This window comes from Rhinichthys klamathensis, unplaced genomic scaffold (genome assembly GCF_029890125.1).
Source record: "Rhinichthys klamathensis goyatoka isolate OS25496 unplaced genomic scaffold, OSU_Roscu_1.1 h1tg000165l_1, whole genome shotgun sequence".
Classification (NCBI taxonomy): Eukaryota; Metazoa; Chordata; class Actinopteri; order Cypriniformes; family Leuciscidae; genus Rhinichthys; species Rhinichthys klamathensis.
The window spans coordinates 919352-943759 of record NW_026606697.1 but is presented as its reverse complement, the minus strand read 5'-3'; the positions used below and the strand labels follow the sequence as shown (position 1 = coordinate 943759).

The following is a 24408-nucleotide window of genomic DNA, read 5'->3' as shown; positions in this document are numbered from 1 at the left end:
TTTTAAATGCATTATTATATTCAAATTCCAAACACATGAGGGGAGTCTCCGCATGAAAGACCCATGACTGGCAGATGAACGTGCGACAACAATTTTCTCCGAAATGGTAAGAAGTTATATTAGATTGAATGGAGGATTTTAACTGTGACGAGATGATTGACAGGGCAGCGACAGATCTGTCCGTTAAAGATGACGAAGTAGTATGTCCCAAAGATTGCCTACTCTTTTGCTACACACTCAAAAGTATGTACTTTTTCTTCACAAAAAGAGTACATACTTTTAGGGCGTAGTATAAGTAGGCGAATTGGGACGCAGCAAATGTATAAATTGCGTCACCAGTGAATCAAATGAATCGATAAATCAATCGAAATCGAATACACTGAATTACGACACTGCGCACCGGTCTAATACACACTCCCCACCACAGAAATAAATAACTGTCCTGTAACTGTACAGAATGTACAGAGAAAAGTACAAACGTGTACGTGTGATTGCACACTTGCTATTTGGGTTTATTCAAGATGAACACAATTACTCAAAATAAATTAAACTTTTCAATCTACATAGCATTTAAATATTACCAGATACATTTTTTTTTAAACAACATGAGAGTGAATCAAAGATGAGATTTTTTTCTGTTATTTTTGGGTGAACTATCCCTTTAATAGCGCTCTCCAATGCGCATGCGCGCAGTTAGCAGTCGCTGATTGGCTGGTGGATCGTGTGCAGTCAATCGCTTGCTTCTGGCTGCGGAAGCTGCTGTCATGTGATGTAGCGAAAGGATACAATGTTTTTTCAAACCTGTGGATGAAAGGCATTAAAAGGTGATTTATTTCATGAATCGTCACGGTAACATTTTCTCAGCTATTGCTCGAAATGGTCTCCTGATTTACGTCGCTGTGAAACGTACACAAACAATAGTTTAGTAGGGGCATATGTTGTATTTTTGAACATCTTAAACACTCTTATGACGGTTTTAATAATTATTTTAGAGATACCATCATTTTTATATAGTGTTATAATTGCGGGAATTGTGTATGTATGTTCAGTTGTCGCATTAACTCACTAGACCATTTTGTACTCTAGTCACATGGTTTCTATGGTGAAATACATGAAAGGGGTGTAAAGTCAATAAAGATTGATTTTTTTTTTTACATGAAATGAAATTTCACTGAATACCTCTTCTTTTCATCTAAATTACAAGCATTGTGTTGATCATGTCAGTTATTCTGAGAGGCTTGGACTTATTTAATCAAACATTTAATTTGCATTTCAGCAATGGAGGAGATAAGAGTATCTCCTGATTATAACTGGTTCAGAAGCACTGTACCTCTGAAAAGAGTAAGTCTATCTATCCATCTCATCTTTTTAATTTGAATTAAGGCAGAAAACAGGATGCTAACTGTCATTTGTAATTTCAAATTTTCATTCAAGAAAGTAGAATTAAAACGAGAGAAAAAAGTCATAGAACAGCTGTACCAAATGTAAATTATGTTTTTTTTTCCCTTCTGTGTCATATGATACTAATGTAGCTAATTTGTGAGAATTTCTGCCTTTGTGTCTTTAGATAATTGTGGATGATGATGACAGTAAAGTCTGGTCGTTGTATGATGCTGGGCCGAAAAATATCAGATGTCCCATCATCTTCCTCCCACCCGTGAGCGGCACCGCAGAGGTTTTCTTCCAGCAGGTTCTGGCTCTCTCCGGATGGGGCTACCGCGTCATTTCAGTATGCTCTCTCAGACATCAACTAGAGATAGACCTGGCTGCTATAAAAGATATTTGTTAATTAATAGGGTTTATTCGGTTGCTTGCCATTTCAAACATGGTCATTTATGTAACTTGTGCTGCTCTTCTGACATTATTGCTTGCTTTCTTATGTAACGTGATATTGCTTTACACAGCTCCAGTATCCTGTCTATTGGGATCTGCTGGAATTTTGTGATGGATTTAGGAAGCTTTTAGACCACTTACAACTTGACAAGGTATGGGAAATTGATTATTTTATGCATGCAAGATGGGAAATCACACGTCTCTTTCACAACCTGTTTTTCTGTCTCTGTGCAGGTGCACTTGTTCGGTGCCTCTCTGGGTGGATTCCTGGCTCAGAAATTTGCTGAAGTCACACATAAATCTCCCAGAGTTCACTCTCTAGTCCTGTGCAACTCATTTAGTGACACATCGATCTTCAACCAGACATGGGCAGCAAACAGGTAAAGACTTACGGAATACTGATAACTTTTCCAGTAGTAATGTCTCCATCCTTGTGGACTTTTTCCTCATTCTCTTTCTTTTCTAGTTTCTGGTTGATGCCTGCATTCATGCTCAAAAAGATTGTGCTTGGTAACTTTGCCAAAGGACCTGTGGACCCAAAAATGGCAGATGCAATTGACTTTATGGTGGACCGAGTAAGTACTTCTACCATACTGACTGTTTTGGAAGTTTTGATGACATAATTTATTAGTGTAACTATGTGTGATTCTACAACTTTTGACCCACCTCGATTAAAAAAAACAGCCACAGAAAAATATCCATGTCAAATTTTTGCCATATGGACATTTACCATGAAAAACTACCCGGATTTTGTTAAAGGGTTAGTTCACCCAAAAATGAAAATTCTGTCAGTAATTACTCACCTTCATGTTGTTCCAACCCCGTAAGACTTTCGTTCATCTTTGGAACACAAATTAAGATATTTTTTAATAAATCTGAGAGCTGGATCACTCCTCCATAGGCTTCTTAAGGGATCGAAACTGTGCGGCCCAAAAGTTATGAAAGACATCATTAAAATAGTCCAAGTGACTACAGTGTCTCAACCTTAAGTTTATCAAGTGACGAGAATACTTTTTGTGCGCAAAAATAATGACTTTATTCAACTAATCATTTCCCTCTCTGTACGGCCGTGATATTTCATGTAGTGATATTGCACAAAGCTTCTAGGTTGCACGTCACACGTAGGCTCACTATTGGCCGACGCTGGTCATGTGTGTGATGCGTGACGTCCAACCTAGAAGCTTTGCGTAGTTTCACTACGTGAAATATCACGGCCGTACAGAGAAGGAAATGATTAGTTGAATAAAGTCATTATTTTTGTTTGTTTTTTGCGCACAAAAAGTATTCTCGTCACTTGATAAACTTAAGGTTGAGCCTGTAGTCACTTGGACTATTTTAACGATGTCTTTCATAACTTTTGGGCCGGCCACTTTCGATCCCTTAAGAAGCCTATGGAGGAGTGAGACAGCTCTCAGATTTAATAAAAAATATCTTAATTTGTGTTCCGAAGATGAACGAAAGACTTACGGGGTTGGAACAACATGAAGGTGAGTAATTACTGACAGAATTTTCATTTTTGGGTGAACTAACCCTTTAAACGTGTAAATGTGCTAACATTCATTGTACTGAAATATTTTATTGGGTAGTAAAAACACATAAATCAAGCCAAATCTAGCGCTTGTACATGAGCTGGATTGATGTAGTTAGTAATAGATCTTATACTGATGTGTGAACTTCTGTGAACGTGTGAAGGTAAATTTGTCTCACTCTTTGCTCATTTATCAACAAAGCGTGCTTTGTTTATTTGTGCTTCAGCTGGAAAGCCTGAACCAGAGTGAACTGGCTTCTCGACTCACGCTGAATTGCCAAAATTCCTACGTGGAACCTCACAAGATAAAGGATGTTGCTGTCACCATAATGGATGTAGGTCTTTTTTATAAATAGGCTAGAAAAAAAGAAAAAAATGCGTGAACTGTTAAAAACAGTTTAAATTATTTTGACCACCTTTTCTCTTAGGTTTTCGATCAGAGCGCCCTATCACATGAGGCAAAGGAAGAGATGTATAAGCTGTACCCAAATGCTAGAAGAGCTCATCTCAAAACCGGCGGAAACTTCCCCTATCTGTGCAGAAGCGCAGAAGTTAACCTGTACATACAAGTGAGTCCACTGTTTCAAATTGTTTAAAGGAACATTTCAACCTAAATTAAAAAATGTATTATTTACTCACCCTGGTGTTGTTCCAAACCCCAATGTTTTTCTTTCTTCTGTGGAATATGTATGAAGAAAATTTGAAGCTTCAAAAAAGAAGCAAAAACCCTGTAAAGTAGTATGATTTGTTTCTGAATCATAGCCACATGATAGCTTTGTGTGAGAAACAGACAGTTATTTAAGTCCTAGCTGTCCTTGATCTGTCACAATGTCCAATTCTTGAACAAATCATTCTTTTTTGCTGGTCTAAATGATTCATTCTCGAATTTAAAAACTCACAACTTAATGATCTGGTTGCAGCAGTTAATGTCTTACTGGAGGGGAAGATTATCAGTAGCTTTGTTTCCATCCACCTATTTTTATGCGAATTTTAGATTATCGCATTTAAAAAAAAGAAAAGAAAAAAAGCTGGATCTGATAAGAAGACATGCGCATAAACTACAATGGAAACACATTTGCTGAATAGTCCCTCGATGTGTAGCAAAAAACTCATGTGAATTTCCTCAACAGAGGATGTGATTGGACTGGACTGGATTGCTGGATTAGATAAGTGGACCAATTTCATTGCACAGAATCTTAAATGTCGGTTTGATCATTCTGAAATGCCTGAGCCAAAGTCTGTCATCCGAATGATTTGGTATAATGACCTTCCAGAACTGTCCCACACGATTGGGTTCTCAAACACCAGTCATTTGCCTCCAAACGCAAGATAACATGACAGCGTTTATTGCATTTCATCTGTGCACTCTGAGGCGAAAGTCATTCATAATGTTGGAAAAAATAGCCACAGTGGCTTTCCCCATTCAAGCAACTTCTATTTTTATTACAGATATTGTGCCAATTTCTCAGGAAGTGATCATTTTGTTCTCTTGAACATGGGATGGAAATGTTGCTTTTTTCGCAGATGTTTTATGCGATATTCCAGTTGTGCACATAAGTTAAATTTGCAACTTTGGATGGAAACAAAGCTAGTGAATAACAACATAAATCTCAGTCTGTTTTGAAGACATATGGAGCACTTTTATGATACTTAAGCTTAACATCTTTATTGAGAAGCAATAAAAACAACACACCTAGGGCCCTATCATATACACTAGAGCCCGACCGATATGGATTTTTGGGGGCCGATGCTGATACCGATATTAGGGAGTAAAAAAAGCCTGATACCGATATATCGGCCGATATTATTTATGTGTATATTATAATACAGTAGCAATATTATTTATGTGTATTATAGAACAGTATACCAGTCAAAAGTTTGGACACTTTCCTATTGGTGTGTACAAACTTTTGATGGGTACTTTACACAGTATAGCTATAAAAAGAATAAATATATTTTATAAACACGTTTTGCAATGATCACTCAAATGTGGTAATCAAACACTTGTGTGACACAGATATGTAATGGAGGCAGGGGGAATGATAGAATGAGAATTATACAGTTGAGCTGTAACCAAACTAGTTTGCATTGCATGTTATATTCTATTCTAAATACTGTTGCATAATCTTTACCAACGACTTTGTCTTTTAATTTAGTCATAACTTGTATCAATAAATATATAAAAAGTGTCACTGACAAAACCTTATTATCTTCTATTTTTACTCTTAATTCCTCTAATCTCTACCAGTGGAGGAAGTACTCAGATATTTTTACTAAAGTAAAATTAATAATATCATAATGAAAACGTTTTTAATTACAATTACAGTTTAAAATACTTTTAAACAGAACAATTCAAAACGAAAGACCGACAGACTTATGTAATCGTATGAAATGTGCATTTCTCTCTGACACGCGTTCACTGAAGATCGCGAGTCGGCATCGTCAACTTCATCTTTGGCTGACACTGACTGAAAACACTTGTTTATTAATAAACAATTAAAATGTCTCCTTGCCATATTTGTTGTATTCATAATCATTACTTTTGCCAGTTCTTGTGACAGCTTTTAGGTGCTTTATTGGCAGCGCCACCCTGACATGAATCACCGCACCCACATTTTTTTAAATATTCATTTATCGGCCATTATAAATGCCCATACCGATAGTTAGGAAAATGCCTAAAATCGGCCGATAATATCGGCCCGCCGATAGGCTATATCGGTCGGGCTCTAATATACACCCGCCGCAATGCAGTGTGACGAAAGTGATTTTTGCTAGTTTCAGCCCGACGCAGTTATCATTTTCACGTCATGCGGTACATTGTTTAAATAGCAAATGCATTTGCGCACCATGGGCGTGCTGGTCTGAAACCAAAGTGTGTTCAGGCGCATTGTTGGTGCGTTGCTATTTTGAGGCAACTGAAATAGACTGCACCATTGATTGACCAACAAAAACCTGGTCTAATGTCAATGGCATTTTTGTTATTTAAAGGGCGAGTTAGTAATCTGCACAACGCACCCACACTCTGCTTATTACACACACATGCAGCAGCACACAAACATTCCAATTTTTAAAAATAAAAGGATTACAATGTAAAAGATTATTATTGTGTACACAAAGATATGGTGGAATGTAGATGGTCGTAGATGGTTTGCTTGCTCGCTTTAACCTCGCGCAGGAGCAGATCCGTTTGCTCTCTGGAGAAGCGTTCAGTTTTTCCACTTCCGCCATGTGAATAGCGAATCTGAGTGCAACTGGCTTTTAAAGGGAATGGGAGATGAGACTCTGATTGGTTTATTGCACGTTACGCCCAAAACACACCCATTACTCAATAAGAGAATAGGGACAACCCTTTTAGACCATTTATCCCGTCATCAAACTAGCAAAAGTGGATTAGACACGTGCGCTTTAGACCATGTGCTTAGATCGTTAAAATAGGGCCCCTGGTGGTGTTGTGATTTCAGGTGCTTAATTTGCACTGTTACTCTGGTTAATTTGCACTGTTAATCTGTAGATACACCTGCGCCAGTTTCATGGGACACGGTACGCCGCCATCAGTCCAGAGATGGTCAGCGCAGAGGAGCTGGAGGTGCAAAGGACAAATCTGAGCAACAACCGTGAGAGTGATGATGAATCATAGATGCTTCATGCAAACATTTTCTGAATGATGAATAGATGAATCAGGACCTGAATTTGACCAGATTTAGCTATACAACATTTAGAGATCACGTTTCGGTATTCTGTTTTTCTATTACCTTTAAGTCAGTTAAATGTGAATGGACTTTATAGAGCCTATTTTTACTTTATGGGAAATAAACAATATTTTGATATAATATTATGACTGTAAATAAGTGAAATTGATTACACAGTTAGGGTTTTCATATAATGCCGTATTTCGACCCGGTTGCCTTACACAATATACGTAAAACGCACTTTTTACTCCTTGAATTTATTTTTCTGCCTTTTGTATGTTTGTGTTATTTTCTGTTTTGAATTTGTTTGTTTTTTTTGTATGAATGTTGTCAGCATCATTATCTCTGTTGTTTATTTGAGTCATGCACTGATATAAAATGAAACTAATTTCAACACCAGATTTTATAAATCTTTCACTTTTTCCAAATGACCTATGAGGAGTCCTTGATTTGGAAACAAATCAAAATGTGTCATTATTTACTTAAAATAAAACCGTTTTACCACAAAAGCCAGATATTGATAATTGTTGTAGATTTACAACTAATTTAAATTACAGTAATTCAATTACAAGTTTTGCATTTGCTAAACTCATACTTTTTTTCTTTCTAATAATAATTCTGTATTGAGTGCAAATCTGCCTTTTCTGCCTTGTTTGTAATGTAATAATTTGACCTTATATTTATTAGTATTTTCTTTCTGTTGAGAAGGAGCTTTTGTAAATACAAATCTACAGTTATAAACCACAAATGAACCACTAAAGCATTACCATACAATTCAAACACTGTTATAGCTATACAGTATTAATTATTAAAGATTTATCAGTGTTTACATAAGAATCATATCAATGAATTAGGATTTTATGGCATGCAAATAAATTCAAGTCTACAACACAGTAAGTTAGATTCTTGATCCTATTTAAAGTATAAGCAGCATGTTTTTTGTTTGTTGTTTTTTTGGACCAGTATCATCTGAATATCCTGGTATATGTATATAGTATTCATTGAGTACCATTATATTATGATCTGATACGTCAAAATATTTTTTGGAAAAAGCCAGCACATTAAAGTCGGCATGAAATCAAAATGAACAAATTCTTTTTTTTTAAATTGAATATTGCAGTGTTTATTATAAATGATTAATCCGTGCACATATATTTTTTTTAAATTCATGTTCCTTCATAATCTTTAATCAAAATAACTTCTCCCTTTTGCAGCGTCATCTGTTCTCTTCTGTGATGACGTGTTTACTGGCGTGAGGGCGGGACAACCCGTCACTCACATGACATCCACCAATAGCAAACCAATCATCTCCCCATGGACAAAATCAAGTCCTGCCCTACATTTTTTTCTTGTTCAAGAAGCCTTTTTACTCTGATATACATCACAATAGGGAAGAAAAGACAATCGTAACTTCCGTTTCATGCTGTCTTTAACGGCAGCATATGTTATAGACACTCAGAGCACCTTAACAAGTTTAATACTTGTTATACACCACTAATACTTCGTTGGAGGAAACCTTCTATCAACAAAAATAAAGGAACACAGATTTTTGTGTAATGAGCCAGTTGCTTGGACAGTTTGCAACATCATTCCAAAAGAAAATAGCTGAATGTTCCTCAAATACGGTTGCTGTTGATAGTAGACTGGATGAGAACAGCACAGCTTCTTTTAAAACTGAGAACAGTGATGCACTTGACTAGGTGGCGTCACAACACAGTTGGGTTTGTGTACATAATGCAATTTGTAGGTATTGTGTGGTTACTATCCAAGAACCACAGGTGTCTGCCAATTTGCATCTTACCTCAAAAACATTTTCATATGTCAATATTAACTTTTAACAAGACCTGTTTCAGTTCAGCACTGAATTTCTTGTTCAGTCACAATCCAGTAAAACGCTTACAAGTCATTATAGCTACAACAAAGATATAGTTAAAGTGCAATCTACAATTAATTTTAATTAAAAAACAAACAAACAAACAACAACATTGCTGGTCATGCTGCATACTGTGACTCTGCCAAACAAGTACACTTACAAATCAAACAGTTTCGGTAAGATTTTGTCTTGCACGTTTGCAGGCTTGTTAAACATTACAACCAACATTTACATATATCTTGCTTAGGCAGGCTGAACATATCCAGAAATTATGAATAATTAAATACATTTGCATTAGGGCTGGTATTGACACAAATTCCATGATTCACGATACATTTTGATTCAAATTTCGAAGTTTGAGATTCGATTAATTTTCAATCTCGATTCAATATCGCTTTGGATATCAGGTACAGTAGCCTACGTTATTTTTTCTCAAGGAAAAAAATCTCTCTCAAGTAATGCTGTAAAAACTATACAGGGAACCCTGTCAGTTGGTATTACTATAATATTGAAAGTTTTCCGTCTTTCCGCTTTTGAAACACTGATTGAGCGATTACATGGGACATATATATTTCAGTAGGTTGTACTGTATCTTTTAACTTACCTACTGATGATCGGTTCATCGCTACAGCAATCTGTCATGGCTCATTTAAGAGCACCAAATGGTATCTATTGTTTGAATTTCATAATAAAATTGAAAATCATTTGAAAGCTAAAACTTTCTTTTGTATGAAATTAACAAAACAAAGCTTATTGGATGGTAGGCGCGCTACAAAATAGGGCTTAGTGAATGGATATCAAAATGAGAATGATTAAAATCGAGATGTCAGTATTGTTAACCAAGCTATAATCTGCATAAAATACTGTGGTGGTTTATTTTCTTATTTTCATACCACAGTCTTCTCTCTTTTTTTCCCACAATCATATAACAACATATGTACAATATCCAAAAGTTCAGGCTTTCAGTCTGGCGAATCCTATAATAATCAACAGGGTGTTCAGTCAGGGGGGACTCAAACAGTACTGCACATTAGACACATTTAAACACACATAAAATATGTGTTTCCCAGTATCCTGGGTAATGCAGCAGTGTTAGCATTAGTTTTGCTTCTATTCTTAAAAATAAAAATTTTAGCAGAAAAACGTCTCGGTTACGTATAGTAACCCTCGTTCCCCGAGGAAGTGATTCTGACGAATGGGGATCTCGCTCGAGAGCCTATCTTCTTCGAGTGTAACTAAACGAGCCAATGCACATTGGCATGAGATAATTGCACCAGCTGCTGTGCATCGCGGCGCGAGCATATAATGAGCGGCAGGCGCATCGCATCCTTGTTTTTCTTGTATGCTCTTTCAAGAAACTGCTCTCTCTGGTGCTGAAGCACCCAGGGATGAATGCGGCTACACAAACAGGACGATAGTGCAAGCCTGATGTGAGCACTCACATTCTCATTGAAGGCGCAACATTCTGAGCTGTGAAAACAGCTGTTTTGCTTTCTGTGAGATTGCGGCCAGCGCTGTCTGCGCTGTAACACTAACACCAGCTTGAAGAGGCATTCTCCTGAAGAAGCAGACTCGTCTTTTGAAGTTAAAACACTCTCAGATAAGATTGCAGAGCAGGAACAGCATTCACTGTCTGGCTCCGAAGCGAAAGACAAGGATGCGATGCACCTGCCGCTCATTATATGCTCGCGGCGTGATGCACAGCAGCTAGTGAAATTATTGCATGCCAATGTGCATTGGCTCGTTTAGTTACAATCGAAGTACAATCGAAGTAGATAGGCTCTCGAGCGAGATCCCCATTTGTCAGAATCACTTCTGACGTACGTCATAGTGAGCTGACGAAGGGGAACTGCATCTACAAATAAATAAAGGACAGAAAGACATAAAGAATGAATCAGAAATTCTTCTGAAATTCATAAAAAATTCTTTCAGCATGACCAAAAAGTTGACATGTTATTGCTTTGTGAATTTTTCGACAAAGAAAAGAAACAATATCTACCTGTTCTCCTAAAATAACGGATCTGGATCCACAGAAACGTATAGTTTCAATCCAAAGTCTGGTTTGCTGTGAATGTTTGCTCTTGTTGTGAACAGGCAATGTTTTCTTCTAAGTCACATCACTGAGGTTGTATTTTAGGTAGTATTTGTGCTTCCTCAGTTCTCTGTGTTTCAAAAGCAATCTTCTGGTTGGTTTGCGCTCAATCCAGAGTGATCTCAATGTATCTCCCATCACATTGCAGTGCATTTTTTAGCAGAAGACGGATCCGCATTTGCCTGCTGTCGCATGCTTTCTTTATGGAAGAAAAGAAAGTTATAAATGAGGGAAGGTGAAAGACAATGAAACTTTTTAAAAATACTAATAAGTACTAAGTAGATCTGTTACAAAACCCAGAGAGTTTCCTCTCTGCTTACAATCTTCTAAGGCGTAATCCTAGTTAAAATGGCATGTAAAACTTTGGTTGATCCTAATATGTCTATTTTTTCATTTCTAAGTTATCAGATCTTGGCCAATATAAGCTACAAGTGAGGCAGATTTAGTTCAAAATCCAACATCTAACCCAACTGGAAACCTACTTTATAAATGTACTGTACTGACATAACTTTCATGTCTGTGTGGCAAGTATTCGCTGAGTTTCAGTTCATTTTCTTGAGCGTTTCAGAATGGACCTCACTGAGAGAGACGACAGAATGCCCATCCTGTTTGATTTTGTTATTTTGCAAAAAGCACAACATTTTGTAATTATTGTGTGTACACAAATCAAAGTAGACACTTAACAGTTTTGAATAATGTATAACACTTATCTGTATGACAAAAAGTTATTTGAGTCTCTTTTGTACTGATAAGAAAAAAGCGAGGTGGTCGACCCCAGGGGGTTAAAATCGAACTCTAGGATTGCCTTCCAAAAAGCAATTGCAATTCTGCCTAAAAGATTGACAAACTGAGTCAGAAATAATGCACATATGATGCATTAGAATAGGTTTAGGAACAGAGCTTAAACACATGAACTGTAATGATGAATTCACCTGCCAGGTCGATCCTTGAGATTCCAATCAGACCTTCGTACAAGCTTTTGATAGGGTTTTGTCCAGCGGTAATCACACCGTGCAGCCAGATGAGCAGCATTCTGTGCCCGTGCTCCTTGTGGCTCTTTGTACCTTTTAAAGTTCAGAGCTTGTCATCACTATGGCAGATATCTATCACATTGAAACCCTTTTGGGCTGTCTGCTCTATGATCCGAGAACAATGCACTACATCTGGGAAAAAGGCTAGTGTAACTGTTTCGGTAATCCATTTAGTCTGAGTTGGTGAGGAAGACTTCCGAGCAATATCTATCTAAGATTCCAGACCTCACATATTTAGAGACATTTTGAATTTTTGTGCATATTTTCAAATTAAAATATTTCAGGAAACTATTTGTATGCATTATCTGAGAATATGCACAATTTACCTTTGAGTGCCACTTTCTTTTCAATCCTGGTATTTTTTGTACAAAATTTAAAAGTGTTGAGATTGATCTGATTTTGAAATTAGTCTCTTATGCTCACCAAGGGTGCAATTGTTTGATTTATTTTTTACTCCAGTCTTCAGTGTCACATGATCCTTCAGAAATCATTCTAATATGCTGATTTGGTTCTCTTAAAAATTTCTTATTATTATCAAAGTTGAAAACATTTGTGCTGCTTAATATTTTTGTAGAAACCGTGATACTTTTTTCATGATGATTTGATGATACTTTATTTGGAATCGAAATCTTTTGTAACATTTTAAATGTCTTTACTGTCAAATGTCTTTACTTTACTGTCATGATCAATTTAAAGCACCCTTGCTGAATAAAAGCTTTCATTTATATATTGGCAGCAGATCACAGCATTAGATGGTGTACCTGTCCACTGGTGCTCTATGGCTCGAATATGTGCTTCAGAGAACTTCCAGTGCCGAGCCAGTGTTTTCCACTCGCCTGGTTTGAGATACTTTGAAGAAAGTTTCCATAGGACGGATCGGATATGTTGTGTCTCCTGTTGATGGTCTTGCTTAAAGGTAAGACTCGTTCCCACCAGAGAGTCAGAGTCACTTGTCACATTTTCCTGGAGGGCAAATTAACACGTTAAAAATAGCACACAATCTTTAATTATGATAGATAACAATTAAATAAGACTAATTTAAGCTTAATGTACATTGAACATACCTTTTCCCATTTGTAAAATCTATCAGCTTTGATAATCATGTCAACAACATTCACATGGTTGCCTCGTGCTGCAACATCAAGTGATGTCTTCCTCTGCTGTAACATTTAAAGTAAACATGTTTTGTTTAATTGTTTGATCAGAATTGTATTACAATATGAAAATATATCGTCCACACCCATGTATGATAACAGGAAATTGCACCTTGTCGAGTAGATTGAGGTTGACTCCAGATATCAGGATCATCTCAGCGATGTTCAGCCATCCGTGTTCTGCTGCTATGTGCAAAGCAGTTTGAAGCCGCTGTAAGGAACAATTGTTGAGCCATTTTCAAAATCTCTGAAATCATCACCGTTTGCATTTGTAAATGTGAAATGAACCACACTCAAACTCAACCACACTCACATTGTCAAAGATGTCCAGGTCGCATCCTGCATTGATAAGATCCTTCACTATTCCTGTGGAGTTGTTGAGTACTGCCAGGTGTAGAGCTGAAGTATGTTGCTGGCAAGGAATATGGAATAGAATAATGAAGTACAATGGGTAGTAAAAAGCAGAATCTACCCGTTTTGACACTGGCAGTTTAGTTCGAAACGGGGCACGGTTTAAAAAACTGGTAATGTGAAAGCTGTTATGCGGACCCGGGTGCGCACAGGGGTACCGAACCCAAGACTAGAGAGGTGGTCTGAGTTCGGTTGCACTCGGTTCGGTTAAACTGTGGCGCGATTCACATGAATGTGAAAGCGACTCGGGTGGACACTTGTTCAGCAAGAAAAGTAACCTGAGCATACGGAAAAAAATAAAAAATAAAATTGTAGTCTTATGATAACATATTTGTGACGTTTTAAGACCTGATTCACTTATTATGTAAATCAGATAAATTTGCAAATACACCCACAAAATTAGTGCTGACCACAATTTCCACATCCTGATCCTCCTCATCGTGATCAGGTCACTTAGTTTTGTTGTTGTATTTTTTCCCTAAGATGGGAGTGTCTACTGTCTGGATGTGGGCATTATGGAATGTGCTCTGGATGAGCACATATATACAGTATGCTGTATTTTATATAATTTTATAATTATGTATATAAAGGGAAGGCATTTATTAATGCGATTTTTATGATTTATTATTTTTAAGTCAGCAGTACTTGAATCATCAACTGTTATTTTACACAGAATGTTGGCAAGAAGATCTGAATCCATAATAAAGGTTCATAATGAAGGCGGCACAAAAAGAAATATACATTTACATATAATTTATGTACCCGACAGATACTTAACCCAAAGTGACTTAGACTTGCATTGCATTCAAGGTATACATTTTGTCAGTTCATGCATTCCCTAAGAATCAAACCCATGGCCATAACATTTTGAGCACCCTGCGTATGTTAATGTGTTTAATTAACCATAATGAATTTGGTCCTCAAACATTCTCTCCTGCTCTACAGTCAATGTTATCCTTCTTGAATGCAGGTTGTGGCGTTGAAATGTCAACTGAAGTTTTTTAGTACTCACGGTGTCTACTGAATCCAGACTGATCCCAGCCTGTACCAGCAGTCCGACCTCTCTACCAGAGCCATGCTGGGCCACCAGATGAAGAGCCGTTCTGTTGCTCTATAAGAAGAAGCACATTAGCATTACCATTAACACGTTGAAAACCTCATTCGTTATGATGAAGACTGCTGCTAATATAAAAGATTGTACTCACATGAGTAAGTTCATTGACATTGCAGCCAGCCTCCAGCAACAGTCTGATACACTCATAATGACCCCCTTCAGCTGCCAAATGTAAAGCAGTCATGCCGTCCTGATGAAAGATGAAGATGTGAAGCAAATAAACGACACTAAACCAAAAAATCTATTACAATTGGAGTGAGGCTTACAATGTTTCTTTCATCAATGTTCTCCCCGGTCTCCATAATCTTCTGTAGGACGTCGCTGTGGCCTTGCTTAGCTGCCAAATGCAGTGCAGTGTTCTCCTCCTGCATTTCATGAACATATGACAATGCACACATCTTTGACCTCATATCAACACCACAGTGTCACACAACTTAAGTCTACAGTTTTTACTTGGTTCACTTTAGCATGTTTGGCACACTTTGGTCTCTACTTTGGTCTCTACTTTGGTATTTTGCATCTAAACTCAGCAAAAAAAAAGAAAAGAAATGTCTTTTATTTCCAGCAAATGTCTTAACATGAAAATATTTGTGTGAACATAAAATGATTCAACAACAGAGGCATAAACTGAACAATTTTCACAGACATTTGATGAACGGAAATGGAATAATGAGCCCCTGGGCAAAGAGGGGGGTCAATATCAAAAGTATCAGCCAGTTTTTGGTGTGGCACCAGCTGCTTTAAGTGTAAAATCTCATCCTCATGGACTGAGCCAGATTTGCCAGTTCTTGCTGCGAGATGATACATCACTCTTCCACCAAGGCACTTGCTTTATAGACATTGTTTATAGACGGTTTATAGACATTGCGGTTTCTTGCTCTGGCCACATCTGCAGTCCTCATGCCTCAGGATTATGGCATGTTCACACAGGTCAGCAGGGACCCTAGTAGGCATCCTTCTTCTGGTGTTTTCAGAGTCAGTAGAAAGGTCTCTTTAGTGTCCTAAGTTATTGCAACTGTGATGTTAAAGTAACACTATGTAGTTTTTTAACCTTCATAATATATTTCCAAGACCCTTGTGATGGTACATCGACTTAGAATAGGTTAAATGACATGTCTGCCATAGCCTGACGTGGTCTGTATATCGCTTTTACTTGCACTATGTAACTTCGGGTTTCGGGTAGTAACCGGAGCACAAAAAGAACTACAAAATTCGACTGCTTTACGGCATACGTCACTTCCCCCACCACTTCCTCAAATTGTCTGTGGCCATTGTTGATTCCAAAGCCGGTGCTGGATAAACAGCGTGCGTGCGCGTGCAACAGTAGGCTGCGGTAGGCTAAATTATTTACGACAGCGGTAATGGACAATTCCGCTTCCAACCTGTAGGGCGACCGCAGAGGAAAAGTTCCTTGGTGTTGCTTTAATTGTCTATCACCTGTAAACTGTTAGTGTCTTAAAGGGGTACTTCACACTGGCAAAATGGGCTTTCAATATAACTTAGCTGCCTATGCATTTGAAAGGTGTCATTTAAAAAAAATTGGTGCTACTTGTCAAGAGAAAACAGAGAAAAAGGGCTGTTGTCTTCCCTTTTGCCAAATAGGTAGCAAAACTTCCAACACCCATAATGCACAGGGCATATTGCTATCCAAGGCCACTCCCACCAGTCTGCTATGGATGCAGTCAAATACCACCTTGCTTTAGTAGGAAATCCTTCTTAGCAAACTTTTAGTCATAATGGTTTCGACTTTTCTATTGTTCCCAGGTGCACGAAGAGTAAACGTTTCGAATCGTAAATATGGAGAGAACGCCACTGCGGAAAATCTGAAAAATCTACAGTATTTGTGGACAACATTTCAAAATGGATGACAACGAACACAGTGTTTTAGGCCAAACGGAGGGGATAAAACTAAAAGAAACTGCCGTTCCATCAGTTCCACCCAACACCTCGAAGCCAAACGCCGTCGCGTACAGGTAAGAAAGCTGATGCCATAGTGTTCCATTTTAACCATAATGCTGTTTAAAGAGTAGACAAAGTACGTTTTCAGTGATAAACCTACTCTTACAGTAGCTCTTGCGAATGTCCGTGGGCGAGGATACAACAATGCATAAGTACTATCTGTAGTTTTAATGAAAGCCCTAGAGCTGTCAGAATTATGTTACTGAATTACGCGTTTTTCGTCATCTGACGGACTTTTGCTAACAAATAAACGTGAATTTCTTGGCCCTGGTAACACAGAGAAAGTGTAAACATTGTTAATTTACATATACTACCAACATACCAATACAAAGCAGGTTAAAAATCGGTGAAGGTACACTTAAAGGACTGTTCCACCAGTGCATGTGCAATAATTGTTTATGGTGGATTGAAGAAGCATGAAAAACATTGTTTAAACCCTTTACAGGAAAGATCTGTAGAGCTTATTTGGATTTTATGAAATTATTTTTAAAATACAGTAACCTGAAAAAGGGACATTTCTTTTTTTTGCTGAGTTTAGTAGTAGAGAAAATCTAATTAGCACACACTGAGGAGCGTCTGTGCATCTGTGACCCTCACCTTGTCCTTGAGATCATGAGCACAGCCCATACCAATGAGAAACTCCACCACCTCCAGGTGTCCATGCTCTGTGGCTAAATGAAACGCCGTCTTACCTGACTGACACAACAGATAATTAATAACTCATTACATTTATATGCATTTATTTCACTTCTCATCCGAAGGACGGAGACACTTTAGAAAGGAAATAATGTATTACTGTCCATAAATGTTTTACAGCTGTTAACATTACATTTCATTGGGTAATAAAAACGTTATGACAGAAAGCACAATGAAACTTACTCCAGAATATTGATCATGTGATATTGGTATTAATGGTTTAATTATCATCAAAATCTCATCCTAAACGTGTGTGTAATGAATAGCATAAATTCATTACAACTGGAAACACTCAAATCTATTTTTAAAGACAACATTACATCACAATTGACATTCATAATAGATGTCCCACAATCCATATTGACTGTGCACGATTCATTTATTTTCCTCACCTCTGAATTGAGTAACAAAAGCCGTAGAGACAGAGAAAAATAATATAAGTGAATCAATTTGATATTAGCAATCCAAACAAAAAATCCACACGTAATGGATAAAATGTTGTCATGTCCTACTATTTATGAATTACATTGAACAAGAAAGAAGTCTTCATCCTTTTTTCTGCTTGAAAGTTTCTGTTTACTGTCTGCTTTTTAAGTCAACAAAACTCTTCCTTGAGTCAATTCTTCAAAGTCATTCCTTGAAAATGTTTAACTGAAATTTGCATGAACATTGTGCAATCATCACGGTCGTTATCACTCTCAAACGAAAAACAGCTCACTTCTACTTTCGGGACTTGAATCATAAAACTGAGCCTCAAAAGACTTTTACCACTTACAACATGGATCAGAGAATGCTGGAAATCTTTGTTTTAAAGGGTCTGCAAATACAGTATGTTAGAAGAAAACCCCGATATTTTGCAAAACTGATCAAAATGTCATGTGATCAAAATATGACAAACTGTGTCAACTCTTTCCACACTCACAAACACTGATCTTACACATATCAGTCAAATGATCTTTCAAAACTTTCCCTAGTGTAAAAGCACCTTAAAGTCAGCATGAAATAGAAGCTGCAATTCTTCCCCATATTCTTCCCCATATTCGCTATAGGGAATCCCAATAGTCGTTTCTTCCCTATAATCTTCCGTATATTACACGAGGAAAGCTGTTTCTGGAATGAGAAAAAAAAGTAGGGCGGGACTTGATTTAGTCTTTGGGAAATTGATTGGATTGTTGGATTGTTGGAAGTCGGGTGTAGATAACTAAATGGCGGCAGATCTGAATGCCAGTTTGCAGTCAGTTGTGGAGGATATTTAGTCCCACCATCCGCCAAAACACGTCATGAAAAGGGGCGCCGTAAGATAACCAGAGGCCCCTGTAATTATTTTAGCTTCTTGTCAATTATTTATTATGTCGATAATTTATTGTGTTGATACACAGGTTAACATTTACAACACTGTGTGCATGGCGCATGCTGCATAAAAAATATGGGTAAAATATGGCTCTATGGAACAGCAGGATAATAGCAGTATTCACTTACACTGGCAACCCCTGTAAACAAACCAGCTGATAAACACTACGTTATTAGGCATTATACTGAGGTAAGATGAAAAGAAAATCCCATCGACACTTTCCTGGTCGAAATGTGACGAGTTTACAGGTATGATATAAACACAATAGATTACACATAAAGTAGTCATAATTTATCCGCACTAGATCAAAGCAATTGCTTAGCATACACTCACCTAAAGGATTATTAGAAACACCTGTTCAATTTCTCATTAATGCAATTATCTAATCAACCAATCATATGGCAGTTGCTTCAATGCATTTAGGGGTGTGGTCCTGGTCAAGACAATCTCCTGAACTCCAAACTGAATGTCAGAATGGGAAAGAAAGGTGATTTAAGCAATTTTGAGCGTGGCATGGTTGTTGGTGCCAGACGGGCCGGTCTGAGTATTTCACAATCTGCTCAGTTACTGGGATTTTCACGCACATTTCTAGGGTTTACAAAGAATGGTGTGGAAAGGGAAAAACATCCAGTATGCGGCAGTCCTGTGGGCGAAAATGCCTTGTTGATGCTAGAGGTCAAAGGAGAATGGACCGACTGATTCAAGCTGATAGAAGAGCAACTTTGACTGAAATAACCACTCGTTACAAACGAGGTATGCAGCAAAGCATTTGTGAAGCCACAACACGCACAACCTTGAGGCGGATGGGCTACAACAGCAGAAGACCCCACCGGGTACCACTCATCTCCCTTACAAATAGGAAAAAGAGGCTACAATTTGCAAGAGCTCACCAAAATTGAACAGTTGAAGACTGGAAAAATGTTGCCTGGTCTGATGAGTCTCGATTTCTGTTGAGACATTCAGATGGTAGAGTCAGAATTTGGCGTAAACAGAATGAGAACATGGATCCATCATGCCTTGTTACCACTGTGCAGGCTGGTGGTGGTGGTGTAATGGTGTGGGGGATGTTTTCTTGGCACACTTATTGCCCCTTAGTGCCAATTGGGCATCGTTTAAATGCCACGGCCTACCTGAGCATTGTTTCTGACCATGTCCATCCCTTTATGGCCACCATGTACCCATCCTCTGATGGCTACTTCCAGCAGGATAATGCACCATACATGTCACAAAGCTCGAATCATTTCAAATTGGTTTCTTGAACATGACAATGAGTTCACTGTACTAAAATGGCCCCCACAGTCACCAGATCTCAACCCAATAGAGCATCTTTGGGATGTGGTGGAACGGGAGCTTCGTGCCCTGGATGTGCATCACATAAATCTCCATCAACTGCAAGATGCTATCCTATCAATATGGGCCAACATTTCTAAAAAATGCTTTCAGCACCTTGTTGAATCAATGCCACGTAGAATTAAGGCAGTTCTGAAGGCGAAAGGGGGTCAAACACAGTATTAGTATGGTGTTCCTAATAATCCTTTAGGTGAGTGTATATGTAGGCTATTTGGTGATTGCAAACGGTTCTGAAAGCGTGAGTATGTAGAACACGCAACAGCAGAGTACCGTGTACTATAAGTGTATAAGATCTCTGTAATAAAATACATTACACTTCAAGATCATGGGTATTGGGGAGAAAAAAAAGAGATTCTCACCTTGTCGACTTTATTAAGCTGCACATTTTCCAGATCTTCCATGATATACTCCAGAATACTGATGTGGCCCCTCTGGGCAGCACAGTGCAAAAGATTCAAGCCATTCTGAGGACAAAAGAAATGTGACAGTTCAGTCACTGAGATACATTGAAATTAATGTTGAAGTCTGTATCTAGGGCAGTACAACTGTACAATCCCATTTGTATGGTGAGTGAGCAGAGCACATTGAGTGAGAAGCTACCACTGTCTTCATATAAGATATCTGAAACTTGTCAAGGATTTTTACCAAGAGCCTTACTTTGTTTTCAGAGGTGAGCTTTGCCCCGGTTGAGACAAGGATCTTTAGGATTGACAGGTGACCAAACCACGCCGCCAAGAGCAGAGCATTCATACCAAACTGGAAAACAAGTAAGAATGTCTATACAGTCACATGACTTTTGAAGAATGATATTAGCCTAAAGCATGGTTATTATCAGCACTTCAAACTAAAACCATAGAAAACATTTCCATTACTTGAAATAAAAATAAACGAACTTAGTTTAGTTTAAGTTGAAATACTAAAACAACTAAATCTAAATAAACTAAAAAGTGAATAAAAACAATAAAGACCTTTAAAACATTAATACATTTGAAAAAAAAACACACAAAATTACTAAAACTTTAACTAAAATTAAAATTAAAGCAGAAAATATTTAATTCGAAATATTAACAAAAACTATAATAATGAACAAAAGCTAAAATAACACTAGCCTAAATTGACTTTTTCCTTAAAGCTGCAGTAAGCGATATCTGAGAAACATTGTTGATATTTGAAATCAACCCAAAACAAACACACTCCTCCCTTCATTGCAAGAGTGCAAGAGTGGATGTCTCTTTATCATAGCAGAAGCAAAGCAAAATAAAACAAAAACAAGGAAAAACAAAAAAATTAACATGCAGTACACAAGAGTAAACACAAGCAAGAGTTTGTCATTAGTCGCCAGCAACACACACAAAAGCACTGTTACTCACGCAAGGAGCATAAAAATTGCAACCTCTGCATCTGATTTCAGGTCTTCCCGCTTCAGTCTCTCCAATGCTGGAATGCTAATATAATATAATATAATATAATATAATATAATATAATATAATATAATATAATATAATATAATATAATATAATATTAACGCTGGTCCAAAAGCTCTTGTGTGATCATAACCCTTCTTTTTCCTGTGATATTCCTCTGACCTTTTCTCTTTTGTAATGTCTCTCAGCCATCTATCTTTCTACAGTCTTTCTTCAATTCAAATCTCCCTCTCGCTCACTCTCTCTCCTCCCTCATCATGAGTGGACACGCCCCCTGCTGCTGATTGGCTACAAGTGTGTTGTGCTGCTCGGTCCAATCCACTTTCAACAGTGTTTCTCAGAAATTGCTTACTGAACCTTTCATTATTTGATAACAATCCCATTCAGATAAAGTTCACCAGTGGCGTATGAACAGCACTGCGTGTGTAGAATATGGATATGAAATGCCACTTAAATGCTTTGACAGACTGTAACTGGCCAGTTGATGTGACAAGCTATAATTTATCTAAATTTATTTTTATTATGAACTGCATTTTTCAGATCATTTTAATTTTCTGTGTAGTTATATAAAATAATTGAACTATTCTGCACACAATTTTTATGACCTCCTAGGACATAGACAATTTTTACTATACAAAAATAATTGTCATCCTCAGGAGGACTATTTATGTGTACTTAAAAAAAAAAAAAAAAACCTTGACCAGTTACAGTATCTATACACTTTCACTTTACATTGTATTTTTAATCAAAAAATTAAATGTCTTTTTATAAAAGAACATTTTTTTTAAATCACTCACCAACATACTCGGTTATCTAAAGATATTTTGCCTTGCACTTCAGGGCCACTCTTTTTCTCTTCAACTATTGTTGTTGGTGTAACAAGCTCATAGCCTCCAGTAATGTACAGGCCACATGGTGAATGAACAGCAGCCCATTAAAAATTTACCAGGTGGAGCAGCATTTGTGCTCATACAGTAAATAAACATGAAACTTTATAAAATATTCAGCCTAAAATGTAACTAAAATGTAACTAAATTTGAACATGTTCCCTGTTACAGTTTGGCAGCGTACAGAATGCATTTGACACGTACGCTGTCCATTTCATCCACATCCATGTCGTGGTCTAGCAGTAGACGCAGGGCCTGTTCACTGCCAGCTCCAGCAGCCCAGTGCAGGGCCTTACGGTCCATCTGTAAAATGAAAATCACATATTAAATGAAACAGTCACAATGACTCACGACGAGCCATGCTTTACCATGGTTAAAGGTGATAAATAATACTGTTGTCTGGGGTAAAATAAGGGTCATATCCTGTGCTGAGGACCACAATATGTGTGTGTCCGACACTGGTGTATAACTGGGAAAAACAAAACATTCCAGGCAGAGAAATTGGCATGGTGAAAGGCAACATAACTTCCTCTGACACAGCTTCCTGTACAGTTTGTTCAGCGTGCTTTGCTGTGTCACCATGTTCAGAAGTACACACATCATAGTTTATTTAGCATTTGTATGAACGTATTATTTCAAACATCCTGAGGCATTTTTAAACATATTTTACTAGAAGTTAAATATCTAATACAATAATGTACATAACCAACTGTGCACGTGTCAGTCCTCAACCAGTTCCTGTAGATTTGCAATTTTCACGTATGTTTCTGTTGGTTCAGTATTGGCTATATCTCACCTTATTTTTGACTTTGATGTCCACCCCTCTTCTTATCAGCTCCTGCATTCTGACAGTGTCATTCCTCTTCGCAGCATCATGAAACTCCTTTTCTGAACAAAGCACTTGAGAGAAATGAGTGGAAGGTTACAGGAGTTATATATGGTGTATACAGGTACAGTACAAACATCAGCAGCATACATGAAGTTCACATGCATCAACAAAATTCATATCTCATGTTTCTGTTCTTTTTCCAGATATTATCTCTTTCTAGATTATAAATTATATTACTGTAAATTTTAAACATAATTGTAGAGATATGTGCTTATTAAATCACTCAACTATAGATACATCTCAAGCAGGGAGTGGCGTCCTTGTAAAGGTTTTAAAATATATAATATATATTGTATGGTCACAAAATATTTATATTACATTTGAGGTGGTTGTAATTGACAAATCAGCCCAGCCCTACTAAACGAGTCTCTTTTGTCTATTAGGATATAGTAACATTTTTAATAGTAACTATTTAGTAGCCACAGTTGGTTTTATAAGCCACCTACTCATACATTGAGATGATAAATGTTTATCCATTGAATATATTTCTCTCACTTGCCCCAGTTTCTGTCTGTACCGCACTACAACACTGTCACTTCACTGTTTTAACACTCACATATATCGTCTTCGGACACCAGTCCGTCTTCCATCGTCATCGATTGATGGTGTGTTATGTCTCCGCTTCGCATCTTCTGATATATGTCTACATTTTCATCTTTTGATGTGATGTTCGGCTGTGTTTCTGAAACCTCAGTCAGCCGAGCTCAAGCCTGCCGCTTTGGGAAATGACGAATCCTACTGAAGCGAACGAAGGCTCATGAATATTAAATACACCGTGCTGACGTTTCTTCTTGTCCCTCCAATGGCGAAGTATGTAATTCTAAATATTAATTACATTGGGCAAAAGTTACGTTCAATGGCGGATTGTTAGTTAATGAATATTAAGTAGGTTGTGTAGACGTTGCTTTGTGACGTTCCAAAGACCAAATGTTAGTTATGTATTTTAATACATTCGTTGCCACTTTACAGCCAATAATGTTTTTTCTTTTACTATGTTAAGCATCTTACCCCTAAACTGTGAATTAAAGGAAAGTAGCCAATAGTAACCTATGGTTTCCTGATTTGCTTGCTTGCTAAATAAATAAAATAATACTGTAAGGACAAATACGATTTCAAATACATTATGA

General features: G+C 37.4%; 2 protein-coding genes across 4 annotated transcripts; one reads left to right on the top strand and one right to left on the bottom strand.

The window, feature by feature from the left end:
- The first annotated feature begins 744 nt into the window (after positions 1-744).
- On the top strand, positions 745-7757 carry spg21 (SPG21 abhydrolase domain containing, maspardin). The gene is made up of 9 exons (XM_056259146.1): positions 745-824; positions 1277-1341; positions 1568-1729; positions 1905-1985; positions 2068-2213; positions 2300-2408; positions 3589-3696; positions 3790-3930; positions 6873-7757. Exons 2-9 carry the CDS (start codon positions 1279-1281, stop codon positions 6996-6998), a joined length of 936 nt encoding a protein of 311 aa, XP_056115121.1. The 5' UTR covers positions 745-824; positions 1277-1278; the 3' UTR covers positions 6999-7757.
- Positions 3930-24021, bottom strand: ankdd1a (ankyrin repeat and death domain containing 1A). 3 transcript variants are annotated; one of them, XR_008807800.1, is made up of 16 exons: positions 23838-24021; positions 23189-23292; positions 22597-22695; positions 20739-20837; positions 20441-20545; positions 17282-17380; positions 14992-15090; positions 14817-14915; positions 14624-14722; positions 13514-13612; positions 13313-13411; positions 13111-13206; positions 12808-13009; positions 11948-12079; positions 10923-11210; positions 3930-4067 (listed from the first exon to the last, which is right to left on the bottom strand). XR_008807800.1 is itself a non-coding variant. In XM_056259145.1 (15 exons), exons 1-15 carry the CDS (start codon positions 23908-23910, stop codon positions 11153-11155), a joined length of 1566 nt encoding a protein of 521 aa, XP_056115120.1. In that variant the 5' UTR covers positions 23911-24021; the 3' UTR covers positions 10691-11152. The 3 variants fall into 3 exon arrangements, 2 of the variants coding, with proteins under 2 accessions (XP_056115120.1, XP_056115119.1); XM_056259145.1 differs by lacking the exon at positions 3930-4067 and having other exon boundaries at positions 10691-11214; XM_056259144.1 differs by lacking the exon at positions 3930-4067 and having other exon boundaries at positions 10691-11210.
- Positions 24022-24408: the final 387 nt, after the last annotated feature.

Coding starts and splice junctions, on each gene's coding strand:
- spg21 (XM_056259146.1), top strand. CDS start 1,279: ATGGAGGAGATAAGAGTATCTCCTGATTATAACTGGTTCAGAAGCACT. Junction 1,986..2,067: donor ACCACTTACAACTTGACAAG/GTATGGGAAATT, acceptor GTCTCTGTGCAG/GTGCACTTGTTCGGTGCCTC. Junction 2,214..2,299: donor CAGACATGGGCAGCAAACAG/GTAAAGACTTAC, acceptor TTTCTTTTCTAG/TTTCTGGTTGATGCCTGCAT.
- ankdd1a (XM_056259144.1), bottom strand. CDS start 23,910: ATGCGAAGCGGAGACATAACACACCATCAATCGATGACGATGGAAGAC. Junction 23,293..23,837: donor GGTGTCCGAAGACGATATAT/GTGAGTGTTAAA, acceptor ATTTCTCTCAAG/TGCTTTGTTCAGAAAAGGAG. Junction 20,838..22,596: donor ATGTGGATGAAATGGACAGC/GTACGTGTCAAA, acceptor CTTGTTTTCCAG/TTTGGTATGAATGCTCTGCT.